Source organism: Salmo trutta, chromosome 3, assembly GCF_901001165.1.
Source record: "Salmo trutta chromosome 3, fSalTru1.1, whole genome shotgun sequence".
NCBI lineage: Eukaryota > Metazoa > Chordata > Actinopteri > Salmoniformes > Salmonidae > Salmo > Salmo trutta.
In genome coordinates, this window is record NC_042959.1 from 32,123,499 (window position 1) to 32,149,541 (window position 26,043).

Sequence of the window (26,043 nt, forward strand, 5' to 3'; positions counted from 1 at the left end):
ACCAGTACTCTGTTAATGTGTCCTGTTTAGAGGGATTATGATGAGAAAGACCTGCAGGATGAGGAGGGAGATGAGGGGGACGAAGAAGAAACCAAGGGTAACTGTCCACCATCCGTGTGTGTACACTGTGAATGGCCTGTCTGTTTGCACAGACACCACTCCCTCTGTGTACGTGTGCAAATTGAGTCATCTGCTTGTTTCGTCTCCGCAGACGAAGAGTCAGCCCAGACCGGAGATGTTGCCATGGAGACGGACTGCATGGACGAGGAGGGGCGTGGCCTGACCCGCAGCGAGCCAATGGGAGAGCGTAGGGAGCCGCTGGGCAGCGTGAACTGGAAGCCAGAGGCGGACGACAAGGAGAACAACAACGGAACCAGTGCTGAGGAGCCCCTGGCTGTTAAGTATGACACAAACACACACACACACTCCCAAATACTTGAAGCACAATGACACTGATGTAGGACTTTTTTGGCTTTAAGTGTCTCTTTCACTTACTCACTCGACGCCTTCCTTATACTCTGACTGGCTCTCTCCCTTCCAGTCCAGTGCCTAAGGGTCGCCTGGTAGAAGGCTCAGAGTTCCTGAACGAGGACTCTAACAAGCTGGCCCCGGGGCTCAACGGTAAGCCTGGCCCCTGGAGCTTCGAGGAGTTCATTGACCTGGGTGTCAACTCCAAGGGCCGGCCCCTCATCGATGCAGAGGGCCGCAACCAGGGCCTCATCGACTGTCCCGAGGGGCCCAGGGTGGCCTTCGAGGACAAGGGGATTCCCGTGGCCACCCTCCACCCCTCCAGCCAGCCTATCGAAGCACTAGCAGGTGAGAGAAAAGTATTTGGCAACTAAACTGGTTGTATAGTTGATTTACTGTAACTGTACTGCACGTGTTGTGTAGAAAAGTAAATAGCTTTGTGGATATTCTATAATCAGTTACACATTTTTGTTCCCTTTTTTTCTCTCTGTAGAGATGTGAGGCTGCAGCTCTCCCTTCAGAGGCCTGTTAATATTGCACTCCTGGAGTTCCTGTCCAGCTGACCCCCCTCCACACACACACTTACCCACATACACACACCCCACAGCCAAAGGAAGAGCATGGGGGACACATCCAGAACGCTAGCTTTGCACCCCCCCCACCACAAGAGGAGAAAAAAAAAATAACATTAAAAATACAACAAAGAAACGATGCTTCAGGGAAAATCTCCATTTTCCTTCAATGTGCTCGCTTTAAGGTCTCATCTTTACCCTCCCATACTTACCATTTCACTTGGTTCTTTTTTATTTTGTTTTGTTCACACTTGATGTTTTGTAGGTGTTGGCGCAGGGGGTGTGACGTAATTTATACATTTTGGCTTCTTCGTAATATGTAATTACCGTTATCTCACGTCTATTTTTTGGGGGTTACTCTGGTTTGAGAATATTCCAGGATGCACGTGCACTCGGCTATATGATGGTTAAGACTTCACTACTTCTCACGTCAGGAAACTTGAGTCGTCTCCCCCCCCCCCCGAGATGTGATCAAACACATTTTGATTGGTGGGGAGTGGGCTGGGTACTGTAGTCTATCAGGGTCTGCCTAAAGGGGCGTCTCCAGTGAATAGACTGAGACTGAGGGAGCACTTACACAAACCAGTTATGACCTACTGTGTGCCCAAGTCGTGAGCAGCACTATGTAACTGTAATCCCATCCTATCCAAATTGTACTCTGACCTAGAATTCTGGATTTTGTCTGGCAGGCTGCTTTTCCCAGCATCCATAGACCCAGCCTTAAAACTCTCTAGACCCTATTCTATGGTTTACCCCCTGTGCCCCGACGGGCTGGTCAGAGCCCCTCCACCACCTCGCCTTCTCCCACCTCCTTCACTTCTACTCTTCTTAGGGCCACTAGGGGGCACTTATGTCTGCAAATCAAACTGATTGTTTTATGAAATGACTTGACTATTACTTTGTAAAGACAAACTGAAGGATATAGGAATTCCCCAAAAAGCTGGTGATTTTGTGAATATTTGTTCAGTGAAGTTTAACTGTTGCTGTTAATTTTCAGTTCCTGGTCTTTAGGTTTATCCTAATATTTTGACATGTCGTTACGGTTTAACATGTATGTATAGACTTAATTGTTAGCTAACTTGTATCAAATTCTAATTTAATTGCATCCTGAGCGCTGAGGTATAACTTGACCCCCAGCAATGACTGCATGAATCTATACTCTTACCATATGAATGACTATAGCCCATAACGGATTCACGTGTGTATGTTGGTTAATTGCAGTCAGACAAGGTCCATCAGCTTCATTTTAGAATTGCTTCAGAATTTTCTCTGAAGGGGTTTGTGTGTGTGTACAGTACTAGTCCAGAAACTGAACTTGAAAGGTTTTGAAGTTCTCACTTACAACGCCCAAAGTATAGGGCTGAAACAACAGTTCTCAGGCATCTGAGCAGTTTTGACCCGGCAGTAGATGTACGCCGTCTGTGTAGCTCGTTCCATGCGAATTCCATTGCTTCTCTACTAAGGCCCTATGATCTCCAAAACACACTAGCTAATGCTTTTATACTTTCTCCCTCCCGGCAAAAAAACAACACATTTCAATTATTTTTATAATGTATAATTTGGCTGTCTGTTTATATGAAAATATATTTCTACATATTTAAGTGTTATTGTACCGTGTGTGTATATATAATCAGTGTTAGGCCGATATGGGTGGGGTGGTGTAGTGGGAATGGATGTTAGTCTCGTTATCTGTTACTGTATTTTAGTTTGGGTTCTGTTTAACTCGTGCCCTTTGGCAGGGTAGTCAGTGCTGTTGCCCTACGCACTGTTCCAAGTCAAGCCCTAGTCCCTACCCTCTAGACACTAAATTGGATCGGTGTAAACAATCTGGCAACAATTCTACAAGGTGACGTTATTATATTGCTTATGCCTATCAAATACTTACAGATCACCTCAAGTGCAAAGGGATAGGGGCTAAGGGTTTGTGTGGGGGTGTTACCCTGGGCGCTAATAGGAAACCCTCTTCTCCAGTACTCTACAAGCCCTAGGGGACAACACATGGGATCCTCATACTGTTGAGAGAACATGGGTGTGTATGTTGATTGAGGGCATTTTTGTGAGGCTCTGAAAGGTTCTGCTTTTCATCCCCCAACCACCTCAGACAATTGCCTTTGTTCCCAACTGAGGAGTGGGAGAATGTTTCAGGGCTTTTTAACATGGTGTGAAAGGTTGCAATAGAAAAGTTAACATGAACACGGACCACTGCGCCACACACCTCTTTGTAACAGCAGTGTGACTGAGTCTACCACTGAAGGATGGAGACGGGAACAATGTGATTTGGTCAGTCTTGTGCTTGTCTCGTTTGTTTATTTTGTTTAAAGCTGTATCGAAGCTTTAATTCCCTATGCTTGAATCGTCCAAACAGAGGTTTGGGGACCTTATTTTTTGCCTCATAATAAGCCTGTTGGCTGATTGTTGTGCTAATAAACCAGAAGGTTTCTCTGAAATGGCTTTATATTATACATTGTCTAGAGTTGGAGGGCCATGAGCTTAGCTTTGACTTATAGGCTTAAAGAATGTAACTTTGACTAAACAAACAAGCCCTTAATTGTTTAACATGCATCTCTCTGTCAGAGGAGAAACCGTTTTTAGTTTATGTGCAAACCTTTTTATTATTCATCACAATATGATACGCTTTGCACTGTGGGAGGTTTTCCACTTTTAAAAGGGTTGAAAAGCTTTCTGAAATAAATTACATTTGTAGATTGGGGTGACTTAACTTCACTGTATAGTCCTGAGGGGGGGGTTGGTATTCTTGAAGGAAATACATTTTCTCTATCCTCTCCTGTCTCTTCCCAGCCAGGCTTTTTCTGAACTTCCCCCTTGACTTGACAAACCATCTATTCAAAGTGCAGGATATTGCTGTAGGCGTGTTCAATATGAAACCCATGGTGGTTCTGTGGTCAGCACTACATGTGCTTAGGCAGTGGCACATCAGTCAGAAACCACCAATACATGGCAGTCCTGATCTATCACTAATAAACAGGATTTGGACACTTTTATTTGAATCCCTTTCTGCATCTGTGGGCTCGAATACGGAGCTAACTGTTCTTAACGATCTCATGAGTCAGTTGCGATGACGGTAGGATAGAATGGTGCCTTAGATTGCTATAATAACTAATAAAACGCGTTCCATGTCCTTACCTTGGCCATGACAATCATTCTACCTGACCAGGGCTACAGTGAATATGAATTGGTTTCTGGAGGCTTTTCAGACCCTAACCCAAGCCCTGTCCACAAATTATATTTGTAAATATATCTAAAATGTACTGAGAGGATATAAACTGTTAAATAAAGTTTTGCAAAATAAAAGGGGTTTCATTTCTGTTGAGCAGAGGGAAATAAACACCATTTTGGCACTTACCTTTATTGATCAATAATATGCATTCACATCCTGAACTTCACTTTAAAAAGCTGAGTACATGATTAGACTCTGAGCGTAACACTTTGATACCTACAAAGACCTAGTTTGTCCATACTGATTATTGAAGCCCTATACGCAAAACCCTCAACAGCTCTTCAAACATCACTTCAGAGACACCGTGACTGATTACATAGCAAGTATATGATTCAAGAAGCATGTAATTGCCATTATTACTGTTCCAGTAAGGAACGGGAAAGGGCATTCCCTATTGACTATGCAGAGTTCTGGATTTGACCCAAGCTTGTTAGTATTACATATTGTAGGCCAAAAAAAACAAACCACTTGGTGTGTTTAGTATTCAACAATGACAGAAAACAGTGGAACAAGATTCATATTCAACTGCTGTTAGATTTCATTCAGGTGAATAACCTAATACATGCTTTCTCTTTTAAACCCTTGATTGGCCACTTCATTTGAGTTATTTGGCTTATCCCGTTTATGTTCTGCCCCCGTTGCTGACCATGCTCACAGCTTCTTAGCACAGTCAGGGCAGTAGATGTCCTCTCCGTTGATGACAAAGCGCTTGTTGGCCAGGGAGAGGGAGCATTTCTTGCAATTGAAGCAGTACTCGTGCCAGGAGTGACCCTCGTAGTTCACCACGTTGGTCCCATGGCCAAACCCTGTATTATGGGGGAGAGTATGTGCAGCATAGTAATGAGCCAGATATATTATAGCCAGTTTACAGCCATAACATCTTATTAATGCCACTGAATCTCACTAAAAACATTCCATCCTACACAATGAAATCCTTCATTTATTATAAAAGGTGTCTATACAATAAATATAAGGCATAAATGTTCATGTAAAGTGTGGGTGTCTGACCTGTGATGGGATTCTTGCAGCCATTGCACTGCTTGGCCACGGAGGTCTTGTAGCAGTCCACACAGTAGACATGCTCCTCGTGGGAGGTGAAGCGGGTTCCGGCCAGGCCCTTACGGCATGTATGACACACAAAGCACTCGGAGTGCCAGGGCTGGTCCTGGTAGCTTATACCACCTGTGGTGATGGGCTGAGGGGAGAAACACCATGTTAGTTGCATTGGAAGACCATGTACTTATTCTGTATGAATAACTGAAAGCGTTTCCTTTTAACTTGTACCTTCTGTTGGTATACTTGAGTATAAGAATGCTATAATTAGGCCTACTGTATTACACTATTTCCTGCCATGTTAAACAAAATTCACAACAGAATGACAACGATTTTGTTCTGTTTGTGGGTGTGTGAAGGGGCAGGTCTTATGCACCTGCTTGCAGTGGAAGCATTTCTTGGCAAATTTCTTCTCGTGGCATGGGCCGCAGAATATGTCGTCGCCCTTGTTCAGGAAGCTCTGCGAGCGGATTGGTTGCTTGCACTCGAAGCAGGTGAAGCACTCCTCATGCCACACCTTGTTTTTATACTCCACGTTCTGGGTGCCTGGCAGTCAAAAATATAATACATTAGAAAACAGACACTTGTTTCACGCAGTGGGTGAGTACGTAAATTTACTGTCTATCTAATCCGATTTCAGAGTACTCTTGTCTGAGTGTCCCAGAGTGCAGAATAACGGATTCATTTACGAATGCGCAACACCTGTTGAACATGACCGGTATCAGTAAGCGTCGGGAAAAACACGTAATTAATTTGTTGCCAGCAGCTCAGTTAGTCACCAACGCTCTAGATAACATAAACAGTCTAACCAGTTATGCTAGGGCGAGTAAAATGGTCAGTGAGATGTTCTCTCATTTGTGTCTGAAAGTAGCAAACAAGATAGCCAGTTAGCTCGGGTGCTTGACTGCCGTTGTGAGGTCAGAACACTTGGATCAACCCTACTCCTCAACACGGACAATCTGACAACGGTCTGACTTTACGAACGCCCAGAGCCCACTCTAGCGCTTCAGAGTGAATTTACACACGCACGCACACACACAGTCGGAATTTGCCCTGGGCTTCACATGAACAACATAAATGAAAACAGCAGCCATGTGCACACTGCTAGGCCACTTAAGAAGTGTATTATGGGTATGGTTAAGCCCACCTGGCATGACCACCTTGTAGCAGGCCTGGCACCGGTTGCCATCCTCGCGGGAGCCACACGTGCCACACATGATCTTGCCGTCGTCCCTGGCGCCGAAGGGCTCGTTAGCCAGGGGCTTGTAGCACTTGGCACAGCGGAAGCATTCCTCGTGCCAGTGACGGTTCTTATGGTTCAGCTCCTGGACAGAGGAGGGAGGGAAAGGCGTGAGATGCATTCATTCACATGGGCTTCCTACACACCTCATCAAACTGAGACTCTTTCCCCAATCATTTGTTGGCGACGGTATTCAGAGGTGTTAGCCAGAAAAAAAGAGTATGTCCTTCTGGAAAGCGTTAGTGTAGATTACGAGAATTTGAGTGCAGCATAGCATGAAGGGCCAGACAGCCAATACGGACACCCTGGGGTAGACACTAGTCACGGTGAAACAATGTGAATGGTATAATACTTCAGGGTTCGTTAGCAATGATAGTGTCTATAACACAAGTAAGTATCTGTGACTGTTATGTTGTGGAGGCGGCGGCTGCTGCCCCAGGATCAGGTCGCCACCTGTCCATATAATCATATTCGTTATCTAAAAGGCTAAATTGATCTTATATCAGCACTCCTACTCTGAAAGGCTTTGTGGATACTGGTACAGATATGTAACACTGGCCTTAATCTGGACATATGAACTGAAGCCAATCAGCTTTATGAACACACATTTAAGGGTACACACACACGCACACACTCACAAGGACATATGCGATACCCACCTTGGCATCAGCCCCAATGGGGCGACGGCATTCGACGCATGTGTTGGCACAGAGCTTGTCGAAGCACTTTGTACACACGTGCTTCTCATCCTTCATCACATACTTCTTCCCATGCAGGTTGTCACGGCAATAGTAACAGTCAAAGCGTTCCGTCATGGTGGAAGTAGAGTAGCTCCTCGGCCCTGTACAAACACACAACAACAATCACATTTACCTTGGGGAACAAGTCATATGTACAGTACCAGTCAAAAGTTTGGACACACCTACTCATTCCAGGGTTTTTCTTGATTTTTACTATTTTCTACATTGTAGAATAATAGTGAAGACATCAAAACTATGAAATAACACATATGGAATCATGTAGTAACCAAAAAAAAGTGTTACTTGTGCACATGACATTAAAACTTGGAACTTGTTCCTCAGCCATCTACAACGCATGCACCCAGACCTGAATAATGACTCAGGGCCCTCCAAACGTCCTCACACTGCCATTAACCAGTGGTGTAAAGTACGTAAGTCGTTTTTTGTGGTATCTGTACTTTACTATTTATATTTTTTGACTACTTTTATTTGACTACATTCCTAAAGAAAATAATGTACTTTTTACTCCATACATTTTCCCTGACATCCAAAAGTACTCGTTACATTTTGAATGCTAGCAAGGCAGGAACATATTCAAATTCATGCACTTATCAAGAGAACATCCCTGCTCATCCCTACTGCCTCTGATCTGGCGGACTCGATAAACACAAATGATTCGTTTGTAAATTATGCTTGAGTGTTGGAGTGTGCCCCTGGCTAGCCGTAAATAATAAAAACAAGAAAATGGTGCTGTCTGCTTTGCTTAATATAGGGAATTTAAAATTATTTATACTTTTAATACATAAGTATATTTTAGCAATTACATTTACTTTTGATACTTAAATATACTTAAAACCAAATACTTTTAGACTTTTACTCAAGTAGTATTTTACTGGGTGACTTTCACTTTTACTTGAGTCATTTTCTATTAAGGTATGACAATTGGGACTAACACACACTGTCATGTTGACAAAACATGGCCCTGTCTAGCAGGCACCCAGACACACAAAACCTATCCATCATCCAAGCTAAGAAAAATACATGTTCAAGCTGGCATCCCAGTACGAGATCTGTCCTCTAATCAGACCCAACCAGACAAGGGGCTTAGCACTGGCATGCCAAACGGCTGAGGGAAGTGTGTGGAAAATGGCTGCCTCAAAATGACCCACAGATGTCTGGCTGTGAACAGAGCTTTAGCGTCTAGTCATCACTCTGTCTAACTCAGGCCCTGCGGGGGTTGGCTGACTTTATCAGGCTTTGTTGGAAAGTTTTAAGTCATATTTTTAGAGTGCCTGGCTCATTCAGTCCATCACATCCCACCTAACCTCTCTGCCGTTGTCTTCTTTTTGGCAGCGTCATTTCATTGGCTGTTAGAGTAAACAACGTCCTCTGCTCCTCTCATTAACATTCCGATCACAATGGGCGGCACAGGCGGATCATCCGTCAGGATAAGACCGAGATACTCTGAAAATATAGTTTACCAAGCTACCAATTATTTCACACTGGAAGAAGGTTAAGCTACACTAAAGCTACCCTTAAGAAACATATAGTTTACTTAACTAAAGTTACCTTGAAAAAGTAGTTCACTACATCCAAACTACTTCGTGGAAGATTATCATATGTAGATCTGAAATGTCATAGAATACAAATTGCAAGACCGATCCCTTTGGGATCATGTTTATAGAATGTCAATTATTGCCCACTTCACCCATATTTTCTCTGCTTTTTGCAAAAAAAAGTTGTGTGTAGTTCCAGTATTAAGCAATTAACTAGTGAAAACACTATCTAGATTTGGTTTAGTTCAACTACCACCAAGCTACTGCAGAAATGAGTTAAATTACTAGTTGAACTACATGTTGTTCACTACTCCCCAACACTGCCTTTAGGAATAATATAGCATTCAGAGTATAGTATAACTGCAGTACACTGCAATATAACTGTAATTATAAACTTGGTGTTTCAAGCCCTGAATACTGATTGGCTGACAGCCATGGTGTATCAGACCGTATACCACGGCTATGACAAAACATGTATTTTTACTGCTCTAATTACGTTGGTAACCAGTTTATAATAGCAATAAGGCACCTCGGGGGTTGCGTCGTGTCTAAGAACATCCGTGGTTTATTGGCCATATACCACACCCCCTCGTGCCTTATTACTTAATTAGAGTGCAGTATAACTGCAGTATGCTGCAAATACTGCATCCAAAATAACACTGTTTTTTTTACTGCAGTAATTGTGTAGTATAAATGCAGTTAGAGTGCAGTATAACTGCAGTACACTGCAGTTATTCTGCAATTACTGCGTCCAAAATAGCAGTTACTGTACTTTTACTGCAGTTTCAAAACTGCAATCTTTTTTTGTAAGGGTGAAGACCCAGCTGTGTCCTGGAAGAGATTGGTTGTGTTCTATGGCCTCCCTGGAATGAACAATGCTCTTTCAGTCTTTCAGTGACCTACAGTATGTGTCATTGTGATCATCTTGATTGTCAATGTCATGCACTTGCGAGCCTCCTACATGTCTCATAGATGGGTTAGCTGACAATGTCACGAAAACAAAGTGTGTGCTTCCATGGGGAAGAAGTCAGTGTGTTGTGATTCTGGATGGCCAGATTACTTGCAAGAATGACAAGAAACTGCCATGTGGGGAATCGTAAGTTGCTCAAATATGCTATCTACCTAACCAACAACTGTAACAATGTATTTCAAATCAAATTGTATATGTCACATGCGCCGAATACAACAGGTGTAGACTTTACAGTGAAATGCTTACTTACAAGCCCTTAACCAACAATGCAGTTAAGAAAAATACCCCAAAAATAAATAAAAGTAACAAATAATTTTAAAGAGCAGCAGTAAAATAACAATAGCGAGGCTATATACCGGGGGTACCGGTACAGAGTCAATGTGCAGGGGCACCGGTTAGTCGAGGTAATATGTACATGTAGGTAGAGTTATTAAAGAAGCCTCTTGGGCCTAGACTTGGTGCTCCGGTACCGCTTGCCGTGCGGTAGCAGAGAGAACAGTCTATGACTAGGGTGGCTGGAGTCTTTGACAATTTTTAGGGCCTTCCTCTGACACCGCCTGGTATAGAGGTCCTGGATGGCAGGAAGCTTAGCCCCAGTGATGTACTGGGCCGTGCGCACTACCCTCTGTTGTGTCTTGCAGTCGGAGGATGAGCAGTTGCCATACCAGGCAGTGATGCAACCCGTCAGGATGCTCTCGATGATGCAGCTGTGGAACCTTTTGAGGATCTGAGGACCCATGCCAAATCTTTTCAGTCTCCTGAGGGGGAATAGGTTTAGTCGTGCCCTCTTAACGACTGTCTTGCTGTGCTTGGACCATGATAGTTTGTTGGTGATGTGGACGCCAAAGAACGAGAAGCTCTCAACCTGCTCCACTGCAGCCCCGTCGATGAGAATGGGGGCGTGCTTGGTCCTCCTTTTCCTGTAGTCCACGATCATCTCCTTATTTGAGAGACAAGTGCTGATTGTGCAAATGTATTTATGTTTTCAATAAACATTGGAGACAAAATACAGTTCACATGTTGTCAACAATATAAGCCAACCCTGTCTGTTTTGCCCCATAGTTGTGCACACATTGGTTTTGTTGCTAAACAACCAACCCGTCTTCACGAAAATATCTCTGATTAATGAGACAACAGATGTGATATTATTGTGAGCGTTCAAGTATCTTAAACCTTTTTAATACAATGAGAGCAATGGGGGGGAAATACTAATGATGGAATGACAATATATCCTGGTAGCCGTGGGAACACTGCAAATATTCACGAGTGCCAATTGGTGCTCTTCGAGTGGCCTGGGGATGTGGTGAACTGAACGGGATGAGTTAGAGCCGCTGCGGTATGTGTTCTCTCCCAGCTGTAGTGTCTAGTGAGGATGGAAGGATTCGTAGAAGAGGGGAAAGAGAGAGGCCCGTCTTCACTGTGCCAGAGGGATAAAGGAGGCAGCCTGGCTTAAGCCCCTATACAGAGCCACCGGTGAGTCATCCCCATTCTTATCTCAGTGGTACGAGCCAGTCGGGATCAGGTCAATAGAATCCAATTGGCAGGACAGGATCAATGGCTAGATTAGAGGCAGTAGGGTATCAAGGTATCACAGTCTCAGAAGCCCAAATCCATCTCAAACTGAGTAAACCATGCATTCCATTCTGTGTAAGCACTGTGCCCATCTGTCAGGGACATCTAGGCCCACAAAGTCAGATGATTGACTATTGAGGACACTGTGCGTGCCACCGTGACCATTGTGGGTCTAGATGTGCCTAATAAAAGAGCACTGTGATTAAGCGCTAAGCCTTTCAGCTACTGCCAATCACACAGCTGCTTCCACAGAAACAGCCATGGTATGCACCAGCACTCTTTTTGGAGTACACCACTTTGGTCCCTGGGGGTGGGAGAAACACTTTACAGAGGAAAGGTCAGAGTAAGAGCACAGTGAGTGGTGAACCAGGATGGTGCCAGGGATAGCCTCACAGAGCCTGGCTCTCATTAACATTGATCACGGATGGCTTACTGATGGCAGATCAAAGCCAAACGGACCCCAGAGAGAGGGGGGTCAGTAAGATCAACTGCTACAGTGCCTTCAGAAAGTATTCACACCCCTTGACTTTTTTCCACATTTTGTTGCGTGACAGCCTGGATATAAAATGTATTAAATTGATCTACACATAATACCCCATAATGTCAAAGTGGAATTTTGATTTTAGAAATTTGGACACATTAAATAAACAAATGAAAAGCAGAAATGTCTTGAGTCAATAAGTGTTCAACCCCTTTGTTATGACAAGCCGAAATAAGTTCAGGAGTCAACATTTGCTTAACAAATCACACAAGTTGCACGGACTCTGTGTGCAATAATAGTGTTTAACATGATTTTTGAATGACTACCCCATCTCTGTACCCCACACATACAATTATCAGTAAGGTCCCTCAGTTGAGTAGAACATTTCAAGCACAGATTCAAATGGAGTCAATGCCTCAGAAAGAAGGGCACTAAATGATAGATTAGTAAAATAAAAATAAAAAGATATCCCTTTGAGCATGGACGGTGAAGTTATTAATTGGGCATTGGATGTTGTATCAATACACCCAGACAATACAAAGATATAGGCGTCCTTCCTAACGCAGTTGCCAGCGAGGAAGAAAAAATGCTCAGGGATTTCACCATGATGCCAAGGATGATTTTAAAACGGTTGCAGAGAATTATGGCCGTGATGGGAGAACACTGAGGACGGATCAATAACATTGTAGTTACTCCACAATACTAACCTGCATGACAGAGTGAAAATAAGGAAGCCTGTACAGAATACAAAATATTCCAAAACATGCATCCTGTTTGCAACAAGGTACTAAAGTAATACTGCAAAAAAAATGAGGCAAAGGAATTCACTTTTTGTTCTGAATACAAAGTGTTTGGGGCAAATGCAACACATCATTGGGTGCCACTCTACAAATGATCAAGCATGGAGGTGGCTGCATTGTTTCTTTTTAAATGTTATTTAACTAGGTTCTTATTTACAATGACGGCCAAACCCTAACGACGCTGAGCCAATTGTGCGCCGCCCTAAGGGACTCCCAATCACGCCCGGTTATTGTACAGCCTGGAATCGAACCAGGGTCTGTAGTGACACCTCTAGCACTGAGATGCGGTGCCTTAGACCGATGCGCCACTCGGGAGTTATGAGTATGCTTGTCATCAGCAAGAAATGCAGAGTTTTGCAGGATAAAAATAAACTGAATGTAGCTAAGAACAAGTCAAATCCTAGAGGAAAACCTGGTTCAGTCTGATTTCCAACAGACACTCTGAGATTAATTCACCTTTAAGCAGGACAATAACCCTAAAACACAAGGTCAAGGCTACACTACAGTTGCTTACCAAGACAACCTTGAATGTTCCTGAGTGGCCTAGTTTTGACTTAAACCTGCTTGAAAATCTCTGGCAAGACTTGAAAATGGCTGTCTAGCAATGATCAACAACCAACTTGACAGAGCTTAAAAATAATAAGTTGGCAAATATTGCACAATCCTTGGTGTGTAAAGAGCTTAGAGATGTACCCAAAAAGACTCACAGCTGTAATCGCTGCTAAAGGTATTGACTAGGGGGGTGAATTCTTATCTAATCAAGATATATTAGTTACATTTTTTCTTCCATTTTGACATTATAAAGTATTTTGTAGATTGTTGCAACAAAAAAAAGACAATTAAATACATTTTAATACTACTTTGTAGCACAACAAAATGTGGAAAAAGTCAAGGGGTCAGTACTTTCTGAAGGCACTGTATGTATAGTATCTACCATGTGAGATCTCTGTCTGACTTGAAATGTACCCAATAAAAACATATTGAATGAATCATCTTTGATCCACTACTTACAGCCTAAATGATGCTGTCCCAAGGACTTCATTTCCACGATACAGATGCATCAATCCAGCTGTAAATAGCATTGCCTTGAAAAAGGTCAAACCATCACTTTTCTCCAGAATTTTTTTCCAACTTACTCTACGGACCTCTTTGCTCCCTCTGTGGTGTCATAAGACCTTAGCTTCCTTTCCACCAAAAATGCAATAATTAGAAAATGAACTCCAGAGTAGTGGTTCCTCACAAAATGTCCATTATGACGCACCAAACAAACCCATATTTCTAGCCAAGGCCCAAGAGGAACTTTCCATAACCTACCAGCCACTGTCTTTGACCAAACTTGAGAAAATCTCCCCAAACCACCACCACTTGTCCAGCACCAGGTATCAGTAATGGATTGAACCCGTATGAACAAGACAAGCATCCATCACAATGCAACCCCACACTACATCAGCCTATTTCTTTAGCTACCTGAAAGTCTGTAAGCCATGTTTAGGTCCAGGTAAGAGAGGTAAGGAGAGGAGAAAGACAAATCCAAGGACCGGAGGAGAGAGTAGCATCCACACAGGGAGAAAGAAGACCACACACCCCACCAAGGTATGGGTTATATATACACCCCCCTCTGACCCACAGCCTGACGCCCACAGCCGCCCCCTCACCCCCTAACCCCACACCCAAACCCGACCATGAACTGTCCATTCCATTTTAGGATATGTATCAGAAGAATAGAGCGTTGGGAGGGAGAGAGAGAGAAAGCCAATACCATGGCTGTGACATCAGAGGCAACATTGCCCCCTATGTTATTTTTATATATAATATATACATTATATTAACATTGAGACAGTGGCTGAGACGGTGCAACACTGCAACCAACCAGCAAGCTGATATCATTACTCAGTGAAAGTGCTGAAAAACATTGTGCAAACAGTGTATTAATCAAGCCATAATTTATGGTTAGTTTGTTTAGTAACGCTGTTTATATTACCATCAACACTTAGAGAGTGTGAGTCTGTGAGTCTGTGCGTGCGTGTGTATGTTGCGTCTGCGTGTGTGTCTCTGTGTGCGTTTGTGTGTGTCTGTCTGTATTTACATGACCAGATTATGTGTTCTAGAAACTATGCTCTGAAGCACTCCCAGACAAGGTTCTTCAAGGCACAAACACAAGATGCATTTAAGATCCAAAGGAGAAAAAAGAGACACATTTTCAAACACTTTTTTTCCAATGTTGACCTTAGTGTCTCTCAGTGAAAATATTTCCTTGAAAGGAGCGAAGCTGTTCACAGTAAGAGGGATTTATTTTGTAACTCAAAAGGAACTATACACCCTAGACCCGGGATGGGCCACTTTGATGGGGGCGGGGGCCACAAAAAATATGAACTCATCATGAAGGACCGCAGTGGCTCGCGGGTCTGCGTACCCACATCCATACCCACACATGCAGACAACGGATTTGTGCAATCAATATATTTGTGCAGTTAAACTACTTAACTCTCTTAACTAAATGCATTATACCAGTAGCCAGGGCTTGCCCTAGCCTTCTGGGGGCCTTGAGCAAGATTTGGTTGGGGCACCTGGCGGGCAAAACCTTTTCCTGGCCCGTCGTGACGGTGGAGAGAAAAATCTAAAGTTTAAAAATACATTTTATAACAAATTTCATGAAATTCTACTCATTTTGCCATGGGGAAGAGAGAAAAGAAAATCAGTTTTACAGCTAATTTCCTGAAATTATAACCACTTTGTCATGGGGTGGAGAGAGATTGTTGCAGCTTAAAAGCGAATTTCCTGCAATTCTACACATTTTGCCACGACTTTTGCCATGATAATATTTGGGCTGGGAATTGCCAGGGACCTCACAATGCCTCACATAAGTATGGTTACACACACACACACACACACACACACACACACACACACACACACACACACACACACAAAATGAACAGGAAAGTATGGGAGGTAATGACGGAAACTGGATTAAATAATCAAGACATCATCAAGTCAATGACCCGAGTAAAGACCCATGATACCCATTGTTTACTTGCCCTAATGAGTCTACCATGTCTCAGCACTTCTCCCTGTGTTTCTCCCAAATGACATCCTACCTCCTACGCAGTGCACTACACTTGACTAGAGCCCCGTGGACAATGGTCAAAAGCAGTGCACTATATAGGGAATAGGGTGCCATTTGGGATGAAACCCATGTCGACCAGGAGAATAAGCCAGAGGACAACAGATCCTATGGGGAGAATACAAAGTAGTGGAGGCTTGTTTAAGACATTTGGTTGTAGTCACAGAATGTGTTTTCTCCCATTACTGAGGTTTGAACTGATTGTTTGTTGTTTTGTTGCCTGTCTGTGTAAATCACCTGTCCCTCAGTTAAACTAAACCCACAGAGTAACATTTATGATCAGGTAGGTATCATGGACACCACAACACACCACTTAAAGGGGCAATCTGTAGATCAGTGACTACCTGTTAATAAAAAGCTGAGGGATGGGTTTGGAAAAATGGAACCACTCAAATTCATATACAGAGCTATGGATGCAAGAATTGACCATCCACGAAATCAAAATATTTAGATTTCACTGAATAGCCATATTTGAAGGCTATTCAGTGTTTGTTTACATTTACATTGTTTACAGACATTAGAGAAAGCTTATATTTTGGGTTTTGGTGGGGTAGGACAGTTGAACTAAGCTCATGAGGCATGTGTAAGTCATATCATACATTTAAAAATCCCCAAATTGATGTGGCAATCACAGATTGCCCTTTAAAGCCCCCTGAGTAAGAGCCCTGTCTTCTGTCCTCTGTTTAGTACACTCATCCCCCCATTATTCTCATCCCTGTCCCTTTCTCCCTTGTACGGCCTCCCTCAGTTGTTCTTTTTCTTTATCCTTTCTCAATATCTCTCTCCATCTCCCCCTCCCTCTGTAACAGGCAGTTGTTGTGTTGACAATATAAATCAGTGTGTGTGTGTTCTTGTGTGTTTGTGCATGTGTCTGTGTGTGTGTGTGTGTGTGAACGTGCGTGCGTCCGTGCATGTGTCCGTGCATGTCCCTGTACGCATGCGTGTTTGGAATGCTGGCAGAGGTGTGACAGGCTCATTTGCGGGTACCGCTATTGAGACTGTGTCTATTCCCCTAGTAGACAATGGCAGAGGAATGCCCGCTCCGCCTACCAGTCCCTTAGGTACTGCCTTTAAACAGGACATAAATGGCACCGCACACTCACCCTGGCTCCAGCAGCGACAACAAACCACACAAGAACCACAAATACCTTTTCCAATCTGAAGATGGAAACCGATAGGAGTTCGTTAGCCAATAGCCATACAAACCGAAGTGTTAAACTGTTGACGATACATGTGACACACTGTAGGAGAAGATGCCGACTACATTGAGTTTTCTATATTTCTAATCTACTGTGTCCATGTCACAGTGTGTCTACCTATCCAACCAGGACACAGATATCGGGACTCTCTGCACCGCAGATTTGCTGTCCCTCAATGCATCCTAGCACTCCACTGCATGAAACGCTATTGGTCTCAGTCTTTATGCTCCCCGGGAGAGATTAAAAGAACTGTTCAGAGGATAACCTGGCAGCCGTTCGGTAGTAGTGGTGGTGGTGGTAGATAACGACGTCATTTGAAAACCTCGGTGCATAAACATCATATATCTAACCAGACAGAGTGGTATTGCACATGTTACCAGTGGGATTAGAGAGGTAGGAAAAAATAGGAAGTCTGGAGTGGACTTCCTGACCAGATGCAGGAGTAGGTCCTGATTGGGTCATTAGAACATGCCGACACCCCTTCTACTGTACAGCCTAAGATCACCATAGCCCTGTGAGACGGCTATGTCACTGGTACGTTGTCCGCGGTTTATTCACAGTTCGTAGATCTGTCGATAACCCACCCTGCAGCACAAATTATCCCTTACCATGTGTTACAGTAACACTGACGTCCACTGGCAACATGCGTTATTCATCTTGTGTGGCTGTGTTTAAGTTGTCATTATAAACTGGGTGGTTCAAGCCCTGAATGCTGATTGGCTGACAGCCGTGGTATATCAGACCGTATACCACGGGTATGACAAAACATGTATTTTTACTGCTCTAATTATGTTGGTAACCAGTTTATAATAGCAATAAGGCACCTCTGTTTGTGGTATATGGCCAATATACCACAGCTAAGGGCTGTATCCAGGCACTCCGTGTTGTGTGGTGCCTAAGAACAGCCCTGGGCCGTGGTATGTTGGCCATATAACACACCCCATCGGGCCTTATTGCTTAAATAACACATTCTCAATGACCAGCTCTCTGGCCAAAAATGTCAGCCTCTAATCGTAATAAATGAGTTAATGGATGGTTGAAATAGCCCAGACAGAAACAAAAGGACAGCCTATCCAAAGGGTAATTTCTCAGAATGTTCCCTCTGTCTGTCTGAGTTCTGTTGTGACTCTGTCAACATCCGTTCCTGGTCCTGGTCAGTGGGAAGGGCAGTGATAAGGCCGTCTAATCTCAGGGGAGTACTATTGTATTACTGACTCACCACCACAGACACAGTGACATAGACACAGAACTATATCAACACATGTTCCCTAGCAACAACAGAGGTGAAGGTGGAGACAGACCTGGGTCAAATATGTGTGATTTCTGAGTGGACACAAGGAGCCATTTTGTCAACAAGTCTGAACGTGATCACATGCCCACATCCTCATCTCGCAACTAGACATGACACTGACATGATATCCACGTCCCACTTGCACACAAAGGTCACTACCCCCTAGACAACCACACATTTATTCTCGGTCCTATGTGTCAATCGAGGGCAACAGTGTTTCCAAACAAGAGGGGGTGTGGGGGGATATGTGTTTTTCCATTCACCACCCCCCCAAACCCTCCCTTCCATGACATTGAGCTCCACACACAAACACAAGCGCGCACACACTGATAAGGATTTCACAGTGGGCCGGCCAACACTTCGAGCTCCCATTTCTTCTGCATGACTCACAGCTCTCTGAATCTCTCCAGAAGTAAACTGCTCCAATAGCTCAGTCTGTTCTGTTCATAAAGATAGATTGAGGAGTCTGTCCCCAGTATACGTCAAGTAGGACGATGGAAAGAGCTCTTAAAGACAGACTCACTTCATCCCTCCCTATAAGCCCGCAGACCGCCCTTAAAAAGTAGTGAGCCCCAAGTTAGAAAATATGGTTACATTCATAGTCATTTGGAGAGTCACACAGTACTTCTGCCAATTGGAAAGAGGGTCTGGGAGAGGGTTATGAGCTCTCTCTCTCTCGCTCTCTTTCTCTGTAACAACAACACAATGAGGTGTGGAGATGGGTGATAGGTACCCCAGCGGTTAAGAGCGTTGGGCCAGTAACTGAAAGGTCGCTGGCTTGAATCCCCAAAATCTGGTTCGAAATATGTTGATGTGCCCTCGAGCAAGGCACTTACCCCTAACTGCTCTTGTAAAGTCGCTCTGGATAAAGCAGGGAGGTACAGTTCTGCCTCCACTGGAGACAATGTTGCTTCCCTCACAGCCAGCCGGTCAGTCAGACACACTACATTGCCTAATTAGGATCTACTCCGCAGTCAGCTGGAAGGCTAGTGAGCGTGCTGTATCATTATTTCATAAGCTCCACTCATCTACACATACTTCAAATCAAATTTGAATTGTCACATGCGCCGAATACAACAGGTGTAGACCTTAGCTCAGTTGGTAGAGCATGGTGTTTGCAACACCAGGGTTGTGGGTTTGATTCCCACGGGGGACCAGCACAGAAAAAAAAAATGTATGAAATTGTATGAAATGTATGCATTCACTACTGTAAGTCACTCTGGATAAGAGTGTCTGCTAAATGACTAAAATGTAAATGTAAATGCTTACTTACAAGCCCCTTAACCAACAAGTACACATAGGCGCAAGCCTACACACACACACACACACACACACACAGTGAGAGCAAACAGACGACACTAACGCTCCAGAGGCTGTCTTCTTGGGCAGAAGGCCAGGTGTCCCTGGGACTGATGTGGACCATACAGGAAACACAAGGCCCTCCAGTAGCTGAGCCCTCTGATCTAACATAATCAATGTCACAATGTGTTCCAATGGGCATTATGTCTGCAAACATTGGGTCCTGCTGGTGTGCCACGCTGGTATTTCATTATATGACTGGTTGATCAGATTAAACTTTGCATGAACACATTCTTCACGAAGGCACAAATGCTCACATGGACTGAAACAGGACTGAATCAATCAGTCTGGTCAGAGACAAGGAGTGTACTGTAAAGTACCATATAATTAATGTACCATATTATGAAAAGTTATGGGCACTGAACCCAATCCAAACAAAAAATTGTTTCGGCTTTTATTGCCTAAAATGGTGATGTCATTGGCACAATGAGAGCCAGTCACACTAGAGGAGGAGGGGCCTTCCCAGGTGTTCTTAAGCTGCTGCTGGGAGAAAATGACATCATACATTTGGCTTGGCAGCTGGCTTAACCAGTAAAGTGTAGCAGGGCTGAGGGCAACCTATTGTACTGTGTGTTTTGTAAAGGGTTTTTGGGCTGACCTTGAATAACCGGCTGGTGGGAGGTAGGCTTCTGTTGTTATGGTATTCTTGAGCACTATTGATGTAGACATGGGGTCAGGGCCCTATTCAATTAATACTGGATACCACATTTTGACTATTGGATATGTCCAAAACAACATTATATACAATACAGTTTTTTGTGAGTCCCATTGTACACAATATTTTGCTTGAGGAAGACAAATGCTGCTTTTGTCTTATGCCAGAAAGCTGGTTTGATTGAATAGATTACATCATCAGTGTACAGAACACAATAAAATGAAAATAAAATGGGTTTCAGTTAGTTATTTTTTCCATATGTCAGTAAACTTTAAAATTTGAAATTAAAAGCACTAGTAAATGTACCAAACGGCTCATTTTAAACCATTAAAACTGACCACATAGGCTTCAGTATTTTACCAAGCCACACAATAACCATATGCATATAGACACTCACAGATCTTTAGTTTTATCTGAAAATCTATACATTTTCAGTCTACAAAATGTACTGCGACAGCTTCGTAAAAAAATATACTTGAGATGAATAATTGCCAATAGGCTAAAATGCACTAAGAATAAAAACATCACATGCCTTCAGGGATGGGACTTTACCTCATATCACTGACTATTAAAATTCCAGCCTTCCTTATCAGACCTCTTTAAAGCAACTGGTGCCAACTACGTGGAATTTAATTATGTACACCAGCATTCAATGTGCCCAAATGCACCTTGTGTCCGTTTTTTGTTGTTGCTTGGACCCAAAGTCAGAATTGAACAAAAACACAACAAATGTGATTTAAACATTTACTCATGTCATAGACATAAAGGGGAGTAAAGAAATATATAACAAAAAAAGTCTGGTCCGCTGGAATTTTCCCAGTCAAAGATAAACTTTATCCCAACACTAAAAACGAATATTACTAGGTTTGAAGTTGTTTTTTAATTCTCAAAATGTAATTTGACTCACCTATCTCCAAGCGTAAAATATGCAACCTCCTCTCTCCACAGTGATGCGTCCAACAGTAAGTTTTTAGCCGAGGTACCAGACGCGGCGTTGACGCTCCTTAAAAAGCAAGTGGAGCTCAGAAGAAAAAAAAAAACAGCAGGATATGATCCAAACCTCTATGTTAATATCAACAATGACCTCATCCAGGAATTTATAAGATGTAGCTGTTAGGATCTCAACTTCTCACTGGTTAACACTGGAGGTCATGGAAGCAATACTGTAGAATTCAAAAGCATCAAGAAAGGGCTTCTGCTTATCAACAGGCTGCTCTTTGAGATCAGGTATATGAATCAAGCAATCGCAATATAAGTTTGTAATGTTTTAGTATGGTGTGCAACTCTTAGCGTAGCCTAAGCTATTTTCATTACATATATCGATTTCATTGCATTCAGAGGAGGATGTCTTGTGCTGTCCAGAAAATGTATTTAGGATGGAGATGTTTGACGTGACATTTATATGTCATCTATGTTATCCATATGTATGCTAAGTATTCCCCAGTGCATGCTCACCTCCTTCTTTGGTAATGAATATCGTTTGCTGAGAGAGATTGCAACAAGATGAGTCACACTAAACCAAAAGTAAATACAGTACTTGTATCCTTACTCACCCACCTTAAGCCTGCAACTGTTACTACTAAGGAATAACACAGGTAAATAATATTGATGATACATTAAAACCACAGACGTTGTATCATATCAAACTGTAAGGTGTCAATGACATAAGAATAACCATATTTTCTATTCTTTTATATCAAAAGCACAATTCTAGCAACAAAGATCGAAATGGCTTGGCTATACCATTGGCATAACTAACAGTACATGGATGGAAAATCCCTGTTGAGCAGACACCCCTCTCCCAGTGGTCCAATTTTGGGTGACCACATGTCCCGGATTTTGCGGACAGTCCCGCATTTTGTCCCTTTGTCCCGAAAACAAACAAACATGTCCCGCATTATATCAACAAATTCAAACGCCACTCATTTAGAAAAAAGGGTCGATTTGTTCCGTATTTCAGACAACCAACCTGTCTCTTGCGGTCAAGTTTCGCGAATGAAAACATATATATCATAAGGATTTGGTAGTTTCTCATTCAACATCTTTGCTGCTACTTCACTCAAACTCAATCCTGTTTGAAAAGTATCCCTTCCTAACTATTTGACATTCCCTGAGACCAAACAGAAATGTTTCCTTGGCCAAATATTCCCCGATTTTCATAAAACGTCCACACCTTGGAAGATCACATAATGATTCATTAGTATTCCACAAAACATAACCAAATATTAGCATAATATAACGTTGCTGTAACATCAAAAACACCACCTAATTTCCTCTGAGATTTTAGGATGTTTAGATGAATAGTTCCAAAAAAATCTCACGCTGCCAAAAATCAAAACAGAGTGCAGCTAAGCAGAATGTGCTTTGATTGAAACAAAACACAGGCAGGCTCAACCATTTTTTAATACCATCTGCTCTAATTTGCTCACGAAACAGTAATTCAAGAAGATCTAAATGCATATTCCCATGAAAGTGATGGAGATCAAATGTTCACCAATCACTGGGGGATTTTAAGAATGTGAAATGTCAGAATAATAGTAGAGAGAATAATTTATTTCAGCTTCTATTTCTTTCATCACATTCCACTGGAAGTTTACAAACACTCAATTAGTATTTGGTAGCATAGCTTTTAAATTGTTTAACTTGGGTCAAACGTTTCGGGTAGCCTTCCACAAGCTTCCCACAATAAATTGGGTGAATTTTGTCCCATTCCTCCTGACAGAGTTGGTGTAACTGAGTCAGGTTTGTAGGCCTCCTTGCTCGCACACGCTTTTTCAGTTCTGCCCACAAATTTTCTATGGGATTGAGGTCAGGGCTTTGTGATGGCCACTCCAAAACCTTGACTTTGTTGTCCTTAAGCCATTTTGCAACAACTTTGGAAGTATGCTTGGGGTCATTGTCCATTTGGAAGACCCATTTGTGACCAAGCTTTAACTTCCTGACTGATGTCTTGAGATGTTGCTTCAAAACATCCACATCATTTTCCGTCCTCATGATGCCATCTATTTTGTGAAGTGCACCAGTCCCTCCTGCAGCAAAGCACCCCTACAACATGATGCTGCCAACCCCCGTGCTTCACGGTTGGGATGGTGTTCTTCGTCTTGCAAACATCCCCCTTTTTCCTCCAAATATAACGATGGTCATCATGGCCAAACAGTTCTATTTTTGTTTCATCAGACCAGAGGACATTTCTCCAAAAAGTATGATCTTTGTACCCATGTGCAGTTGCAAACCGTAGTCTGGATCTTTTTATGGCGATTTTGGAGCAGTGGCTTCTTCCTTGCTGAGCGGCCTTTCAGGTTATGTCGATATAGGACTCGTTTCACTGTGGATATATGTATACTTTTGCACCTGTTTCCTCCAGCATCTTCACAGAGTCCTTTGCTGTTGTTCTGGGATTGATTTGCACTTTTCACACCAAAGTACGTTCATCTCTAGGAGACAAAACGCATCTCCTTCCTGAGCGGTATGACGGCTGCGTGATCCCATGGTGTTTATACTTGCGTACTATTGTTTGTACAGATGAACGTGGTACTTTCAGGCGTTTGGAAATTGCTCCCAAGGATGAACCAGAATTGTGGAGGTCTACAATGTTTTTTCTGAGGTCTTGGCTGATTTCTTTTGATTTTCCCATGATGTCAAGCAAAGAGGCACTGAGTTTGAAGGTAGGCCTTGAAATACATCCATAGGTACACCTCCAATTGACTCAAATGATGTCAATTAGCCTATCAGAAGCTTCTAAAGCCATGACATCATTTTCTGGAATTTTCCAAGCTGTTTAAAGGCACAGTCAACATAGTGCATGTTAACTTCTGACCCAATGGAATTGTGATACAGGGAATTATCAGTAAAATAATCTGTCTATAAACAATTGTTGGAAAAATTACTTGTGTCATGCACAAAGTAGATGTCCTAACCGACTTGCCAAAACTATAGTTTGTTAACAAGAAATGTGTGGAGTGGTTGAAAAACAAGTTTTAATGACTCCAACCTAAGTGTCTGTAAACTTCCGACTTCAACTGTATAGTAACAGACATGACCTACAGCATGGTCAAGCAAGTTATTAATGTTTCCAACATTTTCAGACCACTAAACAGCTATTGATTTAGAACCACAGTAGATATGGGAGTTTATCAAAATTGGGTTTGTGGATCTATGTAATCTGAGGGAAATATGTGTGTCTAATAGTCATACATTTGGAAGCTCAGTTTCCACCTCCTTTTATGGGCAGTGTGCACATAGCCTGTAAGCTGAGCTTCTCATTCATTTTTTGTTCGCCTCACAAAAGTCAAACTAATTCTGTTTTTTGAATATCCATTGCGAATGATAGTTCCTCAGTATTTAAAAAAATCGTTCCAACACTCCTGGCCTCGATAATCAAAATGCCTCGGTGTGAAAGAGCAAAATATCATGATATGATGATCCTATGTATCCAGTGGAAACGTCATAAAACAGTTGTCTGACCTGAGCTCACTGACCCAGGAAACTCTGAGGTTCCGAAATAGGCTTGTTGATAGAATGATGCAAGTTCGCTAGCTACAGCTTCAGGCCGGACCCAGTTGATGATTTAATACAATGTTGCACTTCACTCGCAATAGCTCAAGTCAAAACAGATAGAAAGAGAGGCAGACAATCGGAGTAGAGAGATTAATGTGGAACCAGAATTTTCAGCAGGATATTTTCTACTGTTTTTATTTGTCAGCTTGAGGACTATGTATTTTACTTAGTTGATGATGGAAGTTATAGGCCTACTGCTGCATTGGCCAATAGGCTATCTCTGAGTTCTATGCTCTCATTTCTTTAGCCTCCAATGGGTCACAGAATATTAATGTGTCCATATGGCAGAGGGTAGTGCTCTTGCCATAGTTGATTTTTAACTTTTAGACTTGTATCATTTTACTTCCGACTTGTATGATTAACCACATGACAATGATTTTGAGAAACTAAAATGTAATTATTGAAATGAAACTGTTCCACGAAAATGTGTATATCAAAATAATCATAACTGGCACACAGATCGGTAGAAATGGTAAATTGCAAGCTTCCCCAAACTTGAAACTCACGAGCAGCCTATGGTCTTTGCTATTACACCCATAAAAACAAATCTAAATGCAAGCAAGTGCACACATAGGAGGTCCCGTGCAAAAACGTGCCCCGCCTATGGAAATCAAAGGCCCGTCCAACTGATTCATTCTGTCGCCGGCCCTGGAACCTAGTAGTCCCAAGCACTCGTTTTGTCAGGCTTTACTAATACTAAACCCCATTCTCTCTGGAATAACTAAAGGATCCAGAGAGACAATCATTGGCAAATAGGATAAGAATGAAATGTTCTGTCAAACAATTGTTTCATAACTTGGTTTGTTTTTGTGTATATCTCTACTCTTAAATCACTCATCAAACCATCTTTACTTTTTAGAGATTTGAGAGTCACAGATGGAGGTTGACCCTTCTGAAATGTTTACTTTTCGCTGAGAGAGAGGAGATGAGAGAGAGAGTTAGTCTACTTGAGTCTAGTCTGTAATGTTTTATAGGTGTCTGGGTCTTTCAAACCTCAGGCCAGAAGTATGTGAGCTGAGCTTATGCTGAGCTGGTGTTCATTTCTACTGAAGGGGAGGGTGAAGGCTGCCACACTGATCTGGTTACTGCCGTCTCACACACGCACGCACGCACGCACGCACGCAAGCACACACTCTCTCTTTCTTCCTGTCTCTCTCTCTCTCTCGTA

General features: G+C 42.7%; 2 protein-coding genes across 10 annotated transcripts in view; one reads left to right on the top strand and one right to left on the bottom strand.

Moving 5' to 3' along the window:
• The window catches only part of LOC115173011 (ensconsin), a 39,789-nt gene extending 35,442 nt beyond the window's left edge, over nucleotides 1–4,347 (top strand). For all 8 annotated transcript variants that reach the window (XM_029730974.1, XM_029730982.1, XM_029730996.1 and 5 more), the window contains 4 exons: nucleotides 31–97; nucleotides 212–401; nucleotides 542–816; nucleotides 962–4,347. In XM_029730974.1, the coding sequence (XP_029586834.1) occupies nucleotides 31–97; nucleotides 212–401; nucleotides 542–816; nucleotides 962–969 (540 nt within the window). In that variant the 3' untranslated portion in view covers nucleotides 970–4,347. The remainder of the gene's footprint in view (nucleotides 1–30; nucleotides 98–211; nucleotides 402–541; nucleotides 817–961) is intronic.
• A 44-nt stretch (nucleotides 4,348–4,391) lies between these two features.
• LOC115173052 (four and a half LIM domains protein 1) lies at nucleotides 4,392–21,348 on the bottom strand. Of its 2 annotated transcripts, none has more exons than XM_029731046.1 (6): nucleotides 21,226–21,348; nucleotides 7,231–7,412; nucleotides 6,479–6,656; nucleotides 5,708–5,877; nucleotides 5,287–5,473; nucleotides 4,392–5,084 (listed from the first exon to the last, which is right to left on the bottom strand). In XM_029731046.1, exons 2-6 carry the CDS (start codon nucleotides 7,384–7,386, stop codon nucleotides 4,930–4,932), a joined length of 846 nt encoding a protein of 281 aa, XP_029586906.1. In that variant the 5' UTR covers nucleotides 7,387–7,412; nucleotides 21,226–21,348; the 3' UTR covers nucleotides 4,392–4,929. The 2 variants fall into 2 exon arrangements, with proteins under 2 accessions (XP_029586906.1, XP_029586897.1); XM_029731037.1 differs by lacking the exon at nucleotides 21,226–21,348 and adding an exon at nucleotides 14,158–14,267.
• Nucleotides 21,349–26,043: the final 4,695 nt, after the last annotated feature.